The sequence below is a fragment of the Peromyscus californicus genome, unplaced genomic scaffold, assembly GCF_007827085.1.
Source record: "Peromyscus californicus insignis strain IS unplaced genomic scaffold, ASM782708v3 Scaffold_1__1_contigs__length_55948999, whole genome shotgun sequence".
NCBI lineage: Eukaryota > Metazoa > Chordata > Mammalia > Rodentia > Cricetidae > Peromyscus > Peromyscus californicus.
The window spans coordinates 12,315,417-12,331,417 of NW_026294492.1; the positions used below are offsets into that span (position 1 = coordinate 12,315,417).

Below are 16,001 nucleotides of genomic sequence, written 5' to 3' on the forward strand. Positions count from 1 at the left end.
CCATGCCAGCCCCATCCTGCTTTCACTCAGGGCTGCTTAGCTGGCTGGGATTTTCGTGTGTGTGTATGTGTGAGGTTCCATATAAATTTATTTCCCCTTGTCATATGGTACATGTATTTAGAAAAGAAAGATGCTTTGAGAGGATTGAGTCTCAGACACACTGAATGCTGGCTGTTTGCTGGGTAACATAGTGGGTATCAGGGCACACAGGTCTAGACCTACAGAATGAGATACCTCCATCTGGTAGGTGTGACTTTGAGGCCTTGTATATATAAGAGGGATGTAAGTTATGTACTCACTTCTACATGTGATCAGAAAAACATACATGTGTACACACACACACACACACACACACACACAGAGTTTTAAGAAGTTACCTCATGCTTTGAGGGGTAAGCAAGATAAATTGTCTAAAGCGCTGGGAGTCTGCCATCTTAAGTATCATGTCCATTGCAATTCTCCTATTAACCATATCCTGAAGAAGAAACGATAAAAAGTTAGGATTGGTTTTGCATTAGCTATTTCTATAAAAGCACATTCTTTTGGCTGAAACAAACTTCTAGAGTTTGATCTATTACTTTATGTACAATGCCAAGCTCATCCATGGAAAAATAGTACCAGAAACTCTAAGAGGAAAGTAACTGAATAGATTATATGATGGCCTCCTCTCTCAACACAAGTAAACACAACTAAAAAAGTAAGAAAATTTACCAGTAACACAACTATTACAAAATGAATTCGTAAGTACAACAGTAGTTCATTACCCAAGATAAAGATAAAACACGTTTAGTTTCAAATTTATCAAGTTTCTCTGAATTTAAAAAGTATGGCCCTCACAAGGCATCATTAAAGTCATCATCATCGGAAGATAAGCAGACTTGAATACCCATTCATGAAAACACTAGATGGGGCAGTGTGCTTGGGAAATTATAAACAGCTTAGTACAGCTAAAATTGTAAAATGGCAGAGACTACACCATTAAGGGTCTCAATGTTACCTTACAAAATTATATACTTTAGATATATCCACCTAGGGGCTTTAAAAGGGTGACCACAATCAGACCTATTTTTACAAATCAACTCCCCTAAAATGTGGAGAATGGGCTGCCGAAGCAGCAAGATATAGTCTGAAAAAAAGCCTAGCAAGTGATTATCACAGCAGTTGGAGGTAAAGGACAAGAGGTAGCAGAGCCACATGAGGAAGGAAAAAAGGGTAGAACCTTCAGAAGAGGAGCAAACAAGGCCCAGCAGCATGTAAGTAAAAGGGAACAATTCATCAGATATACATGGGTTTTGAAGCTAGGTGACTAGGGTAGTGATGAAAATTTGTCATGAACAAGGCAAAAAACGGGAGAAAAGAAAGATGCTTTGAGAGAAAGACCCACTCAGTCTCAGACACACTGAGCTCGGAATGCTGGCAGTTTACTGGATGGTGGAAAGGGCAGCAGGCACACAAGTCTAGACTGCAAATGAGTTATCAGGATGGGAAACATCCATCAGGTAGGTCAATAAGCAGGTAGTGGCTTTGGGGCCTGTTACATCACATCTACACATGTAACCAGAAAATAGCAATACTGTAAAAAGCAAACAAAAAACTTCAAACGCTCAACGACATCAAAATTGGGAGGCAGAAAGTAGGACTAAAAAGAAGACACAGAAAATATAAATCCCAAGGGAGGGAAGAGAGGTGCCAAGTACTCCAAGGAAGACCAAGCTCACAGACGACATCTGATAAACGGATGCTGCTGGAGAGTCTGAACCCAGACTACAATGCATGAGTAGGAAGGATGTCTGTTAGACACAGAATCTCAGCTGAGCCTCATAGTAGCCCAATGAAGTAGCAAACTACAGAACTAAATCAGCCTATATACTTTCAGGATGTGCTGACTTCAGAATGGAAACCAGAATATGTATTACGTTGGGGACAAGGTTTTGCTTTTGTTTCTATAGGAGAAGAAAAGCTATGGATACCATCAAAATTGATAAAGGTTCAATTTGAACAAGAGAAACCTCTTAATTAGAAGAGGTGATAGATAGTTCATCAACCAACATGATCAGCTAACTTAACTTATATAACTAACAAATGCTTTTCATTTAATCAGATATAACTTGACAAGTGCTGTGGAATATTGTTCTGTATGTTGTGAATATGTGTTGCTCTGATTGGTTGATAAATAAAACGCAGATTGGCCAGTAGCCAGGCAGAAGTATAGGTGGGATAAGCAGACAAGGAGAAGTCTGGGAAGAGGAAGGCTGAGTCAGGAGTCACCAGCCAGACACAGAGCAAGCAAGATGTCAAGGCAGAATTAAGAAAAAGTACCAAGAGACATGGCTAAATATAAATAAGAATTATGGGTTAATTTAAGGGTAAGAGCTAGTCAGTGATAAGCCTGAGCTAATGGCTGAGCAGAATAAATATAAGCCTCTGTGTGTTTACTTGGGGGACACGAGTGGGAGAGATCTGTCATGACTGCAGGCCAGCTGGGACACAGGAAAACTTCCAGCTACATCTATTACATGGAGAACTGACTGAGACCCTTGGAGATAAATCTAAGCCATTTGAAAAACTGTAGCAGACCTAGGTTTCAAAACCTTTAATTTTTTTTTTAACCCCTTAAGGTCAAATGCTCTTATATCTTTGTTACCTTTTTTGCTCCCATGTTATTCTTTTCAAAAGCTTGGCCATAACCAAAGGAGTCACTCTACAAAAGCCCTGTGTTAAGAAGCAAAAGCTTTAGGATGTCTTTAGGTTGATGGAAACAAGCTAGGGGAAAGGCTGAATGAGAGAGAGGTAGGAGAAATGCTGGAGTGTGGCAGGGTCTCGAGAGAACCACACAGTAGCCATGGAGTGAACTCAACTATAGGGTCTTCCCAACCACTAACATCACAAACTAATGTGGCAAGGCACACCTTAACTACTGTAGAGAAACAGAAGACTCTTCCTTTCAAAACATTCCAACCAAATAAAAATTAGAGAACTTAAAATTCAACAATACCATGTAGACATCAAACTCATCCAGGCATCTGAAAGGTGATTCGGCAATGGACCACAGGGAAAGAATGAAGCACACTGTGGAGAAAGAACGTTCACCGCCGGACAAAGCACGCATGTCATTGAAGGAAGCTTTATTTCCCTCTCCAGGCTGAACCTTGAAGGGTGATCACAAGAAGAGGTTTATAGTTTAAAAAAAAAGAAAGAGAGAGAGAAGGGGTAAAGCTAAGGTCATTTAGAAGTTTGAAAGAATCTACTCCATTCAAAATATTTTATACTATAACAGCAAGCTATCCAATTTTTGTTTCACTTTAAAAGAATTAAACTGAGGGGCTGGAGAGATGGCTCAGAGTCAAGATACTCTTACAGAGGACCCAGATTTATGTCCCAGCACCCACAATGCGGCTCATGCCCATGTATGAGTCCAGTTTGAGGGATCTGATACCTTCTGGCCTCCTCAGGCACCTGGCATGCACTGGGTGCAGACATACATGCATACCAAAACTCCACACACAGAAAATAAATAAAAGTGAGCACGTTTTGTCATTTTAACAAAACCTAACATACCAAAATTCCAAAGCTATGACAACAAATCCAATATTTAACCAAACATTATTTACTAAAATAAACAATTTAAACTAGTTCTTCTAAAACTGTTACCACATTAAACATTTAAAGCACTGAGATAATTTTTCATTACTAGAATTATAGCGACATCTAGTGGTTACACAGTTTTAATAATTAAAATCATCAAAACAGACCCACTTGAAGAGGCTTACCCAAGAAAATGGTGGGAACGGATTGAAAGACATTTAAAACAATACTTTTTAAAATTCTCTATGGTAACAACAATAACAAAAAAAAAATCAATAAATAATATTTACAGCATTCCATTTGTATAATTTCCTGAGAAAATACAAAGTACTATAAAGAGGCATTCTATTTTATTTTGGCAAAACTGCAGACATACTATGTATAAGTGAAAAGGCCAGTTTTATATAAGTGTCAGACATATGCTGCTCTCAAATGACCACAGATTCATTTTTTTTTACTTTCTAAAAGGCTTAAAAGTCTGAATATTTAAATGTATATTGTGTATCATTTTAGGAAGACACAATGCCCCTAGAGGAAAAGTATCTTATGAGGACAAAAGCATTCATTTTCCTTGAATTCACATCCAAACGTAGATGGGTTTTCAAATTAAGGCCACCTTCCTCCCAATAGCAATGCAGTAGCTCTGATTCTGTTTCCTTACCAACCGAGTTTCCAGTCTTGCTCATGTGAGTCCTTCTCATTAGGGGACGACAGTGGCTAGTGAGGCATACATTTGTATTTCTCTGATGACTAACAATCCTGAGCACTGTCCATGTGCTTATCCTCCATTTGGGTAACTCCCATCTACTCGTTTAAGTCTTTGGTGATTTTAAAATGGGTTCAAGTCTTTTTTTCTTTTATTATTCTTTATTATGTACCAAAAAATATCTTTCCCCAGGCAATAGCCTCCTTTATTGCTGGTGCTTTTTAAAATTGCCTTTTGTGTCCTGTTTTTCAAATCTTCATGAAAGTACTTTATTTTTTGTTTACAGGAAAGGGTGGCACATGTTAATGGAGCATGGTGTGCTTATTTCCACACATATGAAGTATACACCGGTCAAGTCAGAATAATTAGCATTTCTATCCCCTTACTTGTGATTGGAGCCTTTGAGCATCTCTCTTCTTTGGTTTTTCTATCTCTCTCTTCTTTGGTTTTGGAAATGGTTTCTCTGTATAGCCCTGGCTGTCCTGGAACTCGCTCTGTAGACCAGGCTGGCCTTGAACTCAAAGATCCACCTGCCTCTGCCTCCTGCGTGCTGGGATTAAAGGCGTGTGACACACCACCTGGCCAGCACTCTAGTTTTCCTTATATATCTAACGCTCCTGTGAACTGCAGTGGATGTGCTGCTGGGGAGCACCAGGACTTACTCCCATTGAACAGTGTTTTGGTGCTTACTATTCAACTTCTCCCTCTCCCTCCCTAACTTGCACTAATCATTATTCTGTGTTCAGATTAACTCCTCAACTTCCCATGAGAATATGTGCTCTTTGTTCTCTGTGCCTGGCTTATTTCACTTCAGATCACATCTTCTAGTTTTATCCACTTTGATGCAAACCACAGGACTTCATTCTTCTTAAAGGTTGAGTATCATTCCATTATGTATATCTACCATATTTTCTTTATCTGTTCATCCACTGATAGGTACCCTAAATTGATTCCCTCATCCAAAAGTTTTATTGTTCTACATTTCACATTTATCAATTTTTATACTAAATGTGTGATACATGACCAGTCTATTTTGTTTTGTTTTACCAAAGGGCACCCAATAATTTGAATCCAGTATAATTCAGGAAAGGATCACCCCTTACTCATAGGTTTATAGTAGTGTCTCTGTTTAGATGAGTGAGCCCTGTGTTCGGTCTGCTTTGCACTCTCCACTGTTTGGACACTTGCTTTCTCCTCTGTTCTTCTGTTCTCACAGTTTTATGAGATCTCTGTGTCTGAATTCCTAATTGTCTTCTAGCTTCCTGAGATAGACCACTAATGTTGGATCTATCTTTCCTCCTTAAATACATATAGAGCGCTAAAAGTTCCTTTCTGAAAAGTGTTATATTGTCTCCTTCAAGTTTTCCTGTTTTAGTTTTTGATTGTTGCTGGAAATTATCTTCTAGTTTCCATGTAATTTATTATGATTCCTTAATCATTTAGAAATTAGGGAATTTTTAGGTATTTAATTTCATTTAATTTTGAAATATATTTTGTATAAATTTAATTCTTTGAAACTTACTGAGATTTTTAACTGAGGACAAGAAAATGGTTTATTACGCTGGTAAATATTCCATAGACAATTCACAGAAATTATAATCTACCACAGGGTTCTACATTTATGCTACTGGGTCAATTTGGTAAATACAGTAAGGCTTGTATAACTTTACTGACTTTTCCATTAATTACTGAGAGTTCAAAAATTTCCACCTATATTTAACTCTTATTTTGCCTTTTAGTTCTCTCAATTTTTCTGAATATACAAATTCAAATATTTTTAAAGTTAACTTTCTGGTACTATGAAGCACTCCTTTTGGCCTTGAGCCTGTGTAAACCTGATTTTGTTGTTAGCAGTCGTGTGTAAGCTTTCTTGTCTATCTGCATGATGACATACCTTTGCTCCATGATTTCCCTTAGGATCCTCCTTGTCCTTATGTTAGTATTTAAAGTCTCCCTCTATCAGAACTGACTCACAATTTATACATACAAGGCACTCTTTACTTTTAATGCACCTTCTTGGTCCACAAAGGCTAATGTAATTACTGGTAACTAAGTTTCATCTCTCACTAATTTGTGTTTTCCCCCATGTTCTTTATTGACCTCTCTCTTGATTATTTTGGGTCTCACTCTGTAGTCTGGAGTGGCCTCTAATTGTGTTAATCCTCCTGCCAACGCATTCCAAAGGTGATTAGACATACCTGGCTTCTCACTAAGTAGTTGCTTTTTCTAGTGTATGTATGTATCACTTGTGGTAAGACACTAGTCTACTATCTCTTGTAACTATCATCATGAGTTTGGTTCTATTCTTGCTTTCCCTTTTAATATCAGATAGTCACATTTCCAAGCCTTATTTCTCTGGTAATTTTTACTGCTTTTTGAGGTAAAAAGAAAAACAAAAAACAAAAACCAACAGGGCCAGCAGGGTGGTTTATCAGGATAGGGTGCTTGGGGCCACACCTGAGCATCTTGAGTTTTAGTCTTAGGAATTCGCACAGTAGAAGAAAAAGAATAAACACCTTCAAGTTGTCCTTGGGCCTCCATACTGACACTGTGGCATGAAATCTCAAATAAATGTAACAAAACCTTTCTATTTTAATAAGATCCAGCAAATTGTATGTATTTAAAATGCTCGATTTAATTAAGCTTTAGCAAATATGTTCATGTATGAAACTGAAATTCAGAATAAAGAACATATCCATCATTCTGTAAGTCCCTCATGCTCCTTGTAATCTCCACTTGGTTTCCATGTTATCTGGATGGTTCTGTATCTCAATCTGTGGGTTGCAACTCCTTGGGAGGCCTCCAATGACCCTTTCACAGGGGTCGTCTAAGACCACTGGGAAACAGAGGTTTACATTACTATTCACAACAGTAGCAAAATTAGAGTTAGGAAGTAGCAATGAAAAGAATTTTATGGTTGGGGGTCAGCACAACATGAGGAACTGTATTAAAGGATCACAGCATCAGGAAGGTTGAGAGCCATTGATGTAACAGAACCTTACTATCTATTACTTTAGCATTCAGTTAATGGAAGTTTTGAAATATTATTCTTTCTTTTCAATTTCCATATACATTTTAGAACCAGCCTATCAATTTCTACAAAAAAGCCTGTGGCTATTTTGATACAAATGGTGTTGAGTGTATAAGTCAATTTAAGAACTAAAATTTTGACATGCTGAATTGTATGTATGTGTTGTACATATACATGCTTATATATGCACAAGTATATGCAGTATGTGTGTGCATATGTGTTTTCCTCAATCACTGTCACCTTTATTTCTTTGAGACAGGCTCTCTTATTGAACTTGGAGCTCACTGATTCAGCTAGACTAGCTGGCCAGGAGCCCTATGAATTGGCTTGTCTCCACCTATCGAGCTCTGGGATTAGTGTGGGGAGTTTTATGCAATGCTGGAGATCCAAACTCAAGTCCTAACGTTTGCACAATAAACACTTTACTGAATGGGACATCTCCCCAGACCCTGCTGAGTCTCTTGAGCCTTGACAACAATAGATTTCTCATTTAGTTCTTCATTAATTTCTCACTACTTCTTTTGGCTTTTCAGAGTATAGGTCTTAGGTACTTTGTGTCAGATTTCTATGTATTTTATATCTTAATGCTGTTATAAATGGTATTTTAAATTTTCAGGTTTTGATCATGTTTGATTATGCTAATACATAAAAATACAATTCACTTTTTAATGTGGTTACGTAACTCTGCTAGTTGCATTTAACTTTTCAGTTGTCTGTTGTGTAGATTTCATCAGTTTTTTTGCACAGATGACCCTGTTAATTATAAATATAAGGAATTTGACTTCCTTTATCATCCCTATCTTTTATTCCTTGATTTTTGGCTAGAGACCCAAATCTTTTTACTTCATGCTTGATGTTTTGTGTAAGAACAGATATTCTAGGCAACACAACAGCCCACCAAGGTGGAGCAAGTTTCCATTTGACTAGGATGTATATATGCTAAGGCTGACTGACAGTTCAGTTCATCTGGGAGAAAGCTGGCCTGGAATGGATTTGCAGTCTTAGAAACTGGTGCCTTTGGATAGTCATGCACTACTCCAGCCCTCAAGAATGAACTGAAATACTAGTCATGTGCCTAATATTTCACAAGCCCTGCTGTCTTGTCAGTAGCCCTCATAACCACCAAAATTCTGAGATCAGCAAATGCCTCCAGGAAAGAAAACATCCAGCAATGTTAGCTTACTTTGGACAGGCTCTCCCACTTCTTGGAATTTCAATTCATCTAGTCGCTGTTGCTTCCACAGCTTTCCAATGTCTTTAAAATTGGATTTTTGTAATTTCCTTGGATTTCTTGTACTTTTGCAGTAAAAACAATGGGTTATCATGACATACTACCCTCCCGACCACAGGCCTAATTCCTCCCAGTACTTTTAAATCTGTATCTGTAAATAACTGGATCTCAAAAATAAATGGTGGGTAGAGAGATGGTGAACATAATTTACCAGTGGAAATCTAAACAAAGAAAAGGCAAAACTAACTTCCTATTTCGGTTCAAGTGCAGAGGTTCTAAATGATGAGGGCATCCCAAATATCAAATATTTTTCTGTGAATATTAGGATAGAAGGATAAAATTATGATAACAAGAGCGGCAGTTACTATTTAAAGTGGGTAGTTGTTTTTTCTCTTCCTATATAGTTGTTAATCCATATCCCCACACCACACGCTTTGTGCACATTTCCATAACCACAGAATCTACAAAGGTGAATGAATACAGCAGATACTTCTTGGTTTCCCACAGTGAGACTACAGACAATGGATTTTCTATAATGTCCCACATGGTGCTGTGTAAAAACTTAAAACATGAGTGGACAGACAAGATGAACACTTGTTAAGACTGAAAATAAAACCATACTTAGCATCCTAAGAAAACAATGTGACTGGAAAAAAAAAATCTAAGCCACTAGCTTTATATTAAGATCAACTTAATGCTAAACACACTAGCAAAGATGACCTTTCACTTAGTAGGAAGTTCCTGTTTTCTAAAGGTGACAGGACAGGTTGATCAACAGTCCATCCAAAGAAAAGAAACAACTCTGACAAAGATGCCGTCAAGATACTCACTGAAATACTCAGAGTTTCATTCTTGTGGTCGAAATTCATTTTGCCACAGTAAGCCCGCTGAGACAGTAAGTTGTCAAAGTATAATTTGCATCGCAATGTCAAACACCTTTAAATAAAATAATTTTGCACATTGTAATATAGAACTGCATGTTCAACATGGTTTAAGCACAGACAACTATACCAATGCTTGGACAGCAGCTTGGACACCTCTATTAACAGGTGATTTAAGAGGATTTTCCTCATATTTCTAATATTTATTTGTATCCTGGATTTTAATTTTACTTTTATACCAATATTTATAAAATGCATAAAGGTATCATTCCACATTTACTATACCCCATTATGACAGCCAGTCCATATGAATGTATTAGTCACCCAAATAATTTATTCAAGGCATTATTACTCTCAGGCATAAGACAAATCTCGTCCTTAAAAAAATTAAGCTTTAGAGACACCAAGGTAAATGCTCATCTCACTGACCTGCCCGTTTCCCCAGCTTCATAATGGAAAAGGGGAAGGGTAACAATGCTTTATCCCTTGCTGGTACAACGCAAGTGCAACCACTTCTTCTCCATTGTCAGATGACACTGGACTATACTGTAAGGAAACTTCTGCTGCCTTAATTCCTTTTCCCCATTTTTGTGTGTACGCACATGTGCGTGTACCAGAGAACAACCTCACCCGTCGTCCTTTGGTGCTATCCACCTGGGTTTTCTTGTATGCATATGTTTTTAGGGTTTTGTGTTTGTGTGTTTGCCTGTATGTTTGTCTGTGCACGACATACATGCAGTATCCACAGAGGCCAGAAAGCAATGGATACCCCATGACTAGAGTTGGAGATGGTTATAAGCTGCTATGTGGGTGTTTGAACTTGAACCCCAGAAGAGGAACCAGTACTCTTAGCTGCTGAATCATCTCTCCAGCTCTGTCCACCTTATTTCTGGGAGTCTCTCGTTGCTCTGGGGCTTGCCTATTTAGCTAGCTGTTTTACTGGTGAGCCCCAGAGATCCTCCTATTTCCACCTCTCCAGTAACAAAATTATAAACATGTACCACTGTGCCTGACTCCTCTGTGCCCAGCTTTTCTGTGGGGCACAAAGCAGGGGTTCAAACTCAGGTCCTCATGCTCGCACAGCAAGTACTGTACTGGCTGAGCCAGGCCCCAGCCGTCAACGATGCCCCAGCCATCAATTTGTTACTTATCTACCTTTCTCTTTATCCGGAGCGAGTTGCTGTGATTGTCAGAGTGCCCCAGATCCTGGCAATGAAAGCCTTTTAAGCTGTCTCCTAAGTCTTTCTGTCATCACTTTGAGGGGTGGCTAGGGCTGGGGTGTGAGCCCTAACAAGAGACTTACACAGATTTGCTATCAGCTCTTTCTTTCCATGAGACCCTGGTTACTTTTAATGAGAGCACAGTATTTAGAAAATAAGATCTGGGTAAGAGAAAAATGGCAATTTTTCTTATCATCTCTACTCCTTGATTAGTTGAAGCTTTATTTCCTCAACACAACCATGACTTCTTCCTCACTGTTTGCTGTCCTAAATTACATTATCTCTCCATACTAAAAGACAAAGAAACCTGGGTTTTCTTAGTTTCTTTTGCTGCCTCAGCACTGGTAATTAGATTCCAGAACTCTCTCTTAACATCCTTCAATACTCCAATGTATTGGCTGCTTCCATTCACAGGACTTCTATCATAAACTGTCTGAAAATAAGAAGGTTTGAGAGTAGAGAGAAAATGATCCTAACAAGTTGGTCATTTTTGTTCTCATCCCACAACCGAGTAAACAATGTAGAAAAACACGTCAGTGTTAAAGTCTCTATTAAGGTAATACACTATGATGGTTATTGTTGTCAAGGTGACAATCCAGAATAACGTGGGCAATGGGCCTGAGCATACCTGTGATGGATTATCTTTATTGGGCCAAATAAGGCCAGCCTAAAAGCAGGTAGGACCATTCTTTGGGCACAGGAATGTAAGAAGGGAGCAGAACAGCACACATTCACACTTCACTCTCTGCTTCACTTTCGAATTTCTCCTACTGCCTTGATGAACTCTACCTTGAACTGTGAGCAGAAACAAACCCTTCCTCTCTTGAAGCTGCTTTTCTCAGAGTGCTTATCACAGCAACAGGAAAATGAATTCAGACATACACCAAGAAAGCAGTACTTTACAGAGACTATTTAAATGCTAGTTTCCATTTAACAACAGAGAAACAAACTACACTACATCTGGAGAACATGTACATAACAGAAAGTTAAATTCATTTTATTTTAATTTAAAAATTTAGAAAATAAATAAATAGATAAATAATTTTATTTTTCTTAAACTCTTCAAAACCCAGACAAAATACATGAAATAAATGTTTTCAGTCTGGATACCAAATAGCAAAGGAAGGTCCAGTCAAAACGGTCTCTGAAAAATGGGAAACAAATGAACTGATGAGGCCTACAAATAACCCCCAAATTACTACTCAAAGACTAGAGCAAATGTACACTTAACATGCAACCTAGCATTTGAGGGTGGAAAAAGGTCTGGAGTACAGAGGGCTGCACAGAAGAAAAACTGCAGAGGATGTACCAGGGCTGTGCCAATTACCCTGATTTGATCTTGGCATACTATCTATCTATGGACCCCACAAATGTGCACAATTAAATTGTCCATGATAAACACCTTATTTTAAAAATTCAACAACTACAAACATGCATTTCAAAGTTTATTATAGTTCAAGACTATGATGGAACATTTTACCTTTAAAACCTTACTACTGGCCAGCAACATGGGTGAACCTGACTCCTGAGTTCAATCCTGACATGTGGTGAAAGGAAAAGATTGACTCTTGCAAACTGTCCTGATCTCCACATGCTAGGCTACAGCATACAATCCAAATAAATAAACATAAAAAACCTTAAGGCCACCTCTGAATTTCTCCATCTATACAATAGTTAGGTATATTTTCATTTCTTTCTATTGCCTTAAATTAGAGAAATTCGGGGCTAGGAAGACGACGGCTCCATTGCTGAAGTGCCCACTGTAGTGTGAAGATCTCTAGAAGCCATATAAAAAGCCCCCCATAGCCTCATGCTCCTGTAACCCCAGCACTGGGGGTGAGGCAGATTCCCTGAAGCTCATTAACTAGGAGACCTAGTCAAACTGAGGAGAAGCTTCAGGTTCAGCAAGAGATGCTGTCTGGAAATTTAAAAAACTTGGGTGGGTGGCGGGGCGGTTTAGGGAAATACATGTGTTATCAACCTTAGGCCTCACACATACACATACACAATGTACACGTACTATACACAAACAACAATTGTAGAAGCTGGGATATAAAGACAAGTAAAAAGCATTACTGAGGGACTGCATGGGGAAAAGAGGTAAACAGAAGAACTACAGCTGCTCAGGAATAAGGATATTAAGAGCTATATCCCCTATCATTGTCTTCCAGTTTTTTTTCTGCTTCTTGTAGTGTAAGTAGGGGATCTATCTATCAAAGACCGTGCATCTTTGACTATTGTCTTAGTGAGGGTTTCTATTGCTGTGAAGAGAAACCATGACCATGGCATCTCTTATAAAGGAAAACACTGAATTGTGGTGGCATGCTTACACTTCAGAGGTTCAGTCCACTATCATCGTGGCAGGGAAGCAAGGCAGCACACAAGCAGACGCAATGCTAGAGAAGGTGCTGAGAGTCCTTAACATCTTGACTCACAGGCAAGAGGAAGTGGTCTGAGCAGTAGGTGTAGCTGGAGCATATATGAGACCTCAAAGCCCACAGTAACACACTTCCATAGTGACACACTCCTCCAACAAGGCCACACATCTAATAGTGCCACTTCCTCTGAGAGGCATTTTCTTTCAAAACACCACAGGTATGTTATTAATAGCTTGTCTCCTTGATTATTGATTCAACCAATGTATATCAAGCACCAGCTACATTTCAAGCACACTTATAAACACTGGATAGTGCAGTAAATAAAACAAAGTTTGTAATCATGGAGCTATATCATGGTAAAGTAATTGAGATACTGTCTTAAGAGGCCCTTCAATCTCCCTTAGTAACATACAATGTCCAAGAGTAAAATCAATTGCTTCAGTACCACTAAGTTCCCACTCAAATGACCTACTAAGCAATAAACGGTGTCTGAGAGCTATCTAGTAAAGGCTACCTAACAGTGGAAAAGCTAGGTGAGTTTGTTGTTCAGGTCCTTTCAAATCAGCATTCTGATTCAACTACAGATTCTAAATGTGGATCATGTACCCACAGGATCTCATACAGCTGGACTGAGGAAAGATCTAAGGATTTTATTATTCATATAGAATAATGTGAAAGCATACAAAAAGAGATATACCTTTAAAATGCACTTACCTTCTAAACTGTTGATATGTTTTGTACCTATGAGTCATAATCTCTTCTAGTAACTTAATGAACCTTCTTAAAGTCCTTACTTTATTATCCAGATCAAGATAGGTTTCTCTTGCTTCCTGGTACTGCCTATTGTGAATAAAATGTTTTCAGTGAATAAATACAAACATACAAGTAAAGTCTCAAATACATTTTCCTGGAGAGAGAGGGGAAAGTAGTGTTGAGAGGGCCTAAGAACAGCTGACTCCATGAATTTCTATCAAAGTACATCCCCACAAAGAATGATGCTTCAGAAGAGAGACAGTGCAACCGTGAAGGGAAAGAATAAAACCCAAGCCTTAGAAAATGCAGTGAGATGGAAAAAGAATGCGCCTACGTAGCCAGGTAAAGCTCAGGGGTGACCCATCTCAGAAAACGCTAGTAAAATGACACTTTCTCAAACTAAAAGGTTCACACCAGAAGGTTTTCTTAGTAACAGATGTCAACAAGGGAACAAAGGGCTACAAGCTCAGTACTGGAACACCTCCAGCAAAGAAAGAAAGAAAGAAAGAAAAGGAAGGAAGGAAGGAAGGAAGGAAGGAAGGAAGGAAGGAAGGAAGGAAGGAAGGAAGGAAGGAAGGAAGGAAAAGGAAGGAAGGAAAAGGAAGGAAAAGGAAGGAAGGAAAAGGAAGGAAAAGGAAGGAAGGAAAAGGAAGGAAGGAAAAGGAAGGAAGGAAAAGGAAGGAAGGAAGGAAGGAAGGAAAAGGAAGGAAGGAAAAGGAAGGAAGGAAGGAAGGAAAAGGAAGGAAGGAAGGAAGGAAAAGGAAGGAAGGAAGGAAGGAAGGAAGGAAGGAAGGAAGGAAGGAAGGAAGGAAGGAAGGCATGGCTCTCAAAAAAGGCCACAATGGAAGGGAAACCAATAGCCTGATCCTCTCACTAAATCTGAAGCTTACCTATTTGTCTAGATGGCTGGCCCACTGGAGACCCACCTGGCCCAGGTGCTTGGTGACAGATAGCCACCCCCTACCAGGTTTACAAAAGTACAGGAAATCCAAATTCAAGACACTGTGACTGCACATCAAGAATGTTATACCGAGTCACTCTCCCTCACCAACTCATTCATACATACACATATACATAACTGCAGCACAGAGAACCAAACCCTGAGCCTTGGGTATGACAGGCAAGTATACTACTATTGAGTGGTATCTACAGCCAAATCATGGAGTTTATATATAAACTTTTTAAAGTGTGATGTACTGCCTCCAGAAACTTAATAGTCTGATCCCTGCTCCCCATTGTTTTGAAAATGAAGCCGAGATCACTTACTTTCTCAATCTTGCTTTTTAAATTAATTACTTATTGTGTGTATCTGCATGTACACCACAGCACATGTGGAGATTAGTGGATAATCTATGTTTTCAGTTCCCTCCTTACATGATATGGGTCCCAGGGATGGAACTCATGCCACCAGGCTTGGCAGCAGGTGCCTTTACTTGTTGAAATATCTTACTGAACCCCTTCTCAGCCTTTTGTAACATAAAAAAGGGTTTTGTAGAAAAGCTATAATTTTACTATTCCTTAACCATTCTTCTGAACTGCGTACTATTGTTAACTTTACACTTAAAAAAAATACCTATATAAGGGGCTTGGTATAGTATTTTCTCACTTTAGACTATGTTACAATATAAAAGAAGTGACTCATTTAAAAATGCAACAAATATTCCTTAAAGCACTTTGATTCATACCGATGAAAGGCTTTTCAAGAGTTTTAACAACTATAAGCTAGGTTTCCTCTAGATTCTGTTTACTATAGATTCTTTCATTTGATGTTCCTAACAAACCCTAAGTTACCCTAACTGTACTCTATGTAAAGGGAGAAATGAAGGCTAAAGAAGATTCCATGACTGGCCGGCCAGTCTTGGTAGTAGACAACAGCCAAACCATAAGGTCCTCTTAATTCTCATAGAGCCTTCCTTCTCATCAGTAATGTAAGACCACCCTTTTCACCAAGACCTCAATGACCTAGACTGTCAGTGACTAACCTCACTGCATCTGTTTTCATGCATACGGAAAGGCTTCTTCTGACTACCCTGACTGTGGTTCTTGACCACTAATGAAGCTCAGTATTCTCCTGTCCATATGATCCTTGTAACACAGACTGCATTTATGTTAAAATGTCCTTCCATAATTTAGTAATGAGGAATTGTTCATTGTTAATAATGCCCATCTAACAGACTACTTAGTACAATTACATACTGAGAGTAACCCCCCTTCAT

General features: G+C 38.7%; 1 protein-coding gene across 2 annotated transcripts in view; it reads right to left on the bottom strand.

Annotated features, from left to right (window-relative positions):
• Smc6 (structural maintenance of chromosomes 6) overlaps positions 1 to 16,001 on the bottom strand; it is a 59,841-nt gene that overhangs the window by 2,458 nt on the left and 41,382 nt on the right. The window contains exons 23-26 of one of the 2 annotated variants that reach the window (XM_052745887.1): positions 13,747 to 13,872; positions 9,384 to 9,489; positions 2,996 to 3,148; positions 378 to 475 (exon numbers count right to left, since the gene is read on the bottom strand). In XM_052745887.1, coding sequence (XP_052601847.1) covers positions 378 to 475; positions 2,996 to 3,148; positions 9,384 to 9,489; positions 13,747 to 13,872 — 483 coding nt within the window. Of the gene's footprint in view, positions 1 to 377; positions 476 to 2,995; positions 3,149 to 8,505; positions 8,619 to 9,383; positions 9,490 to 13,746; positions 13,873 to 16,001 lie in introns of those variants that run through there. The other variant, XR_008220130.1, reaches the window with a different exon arrangement.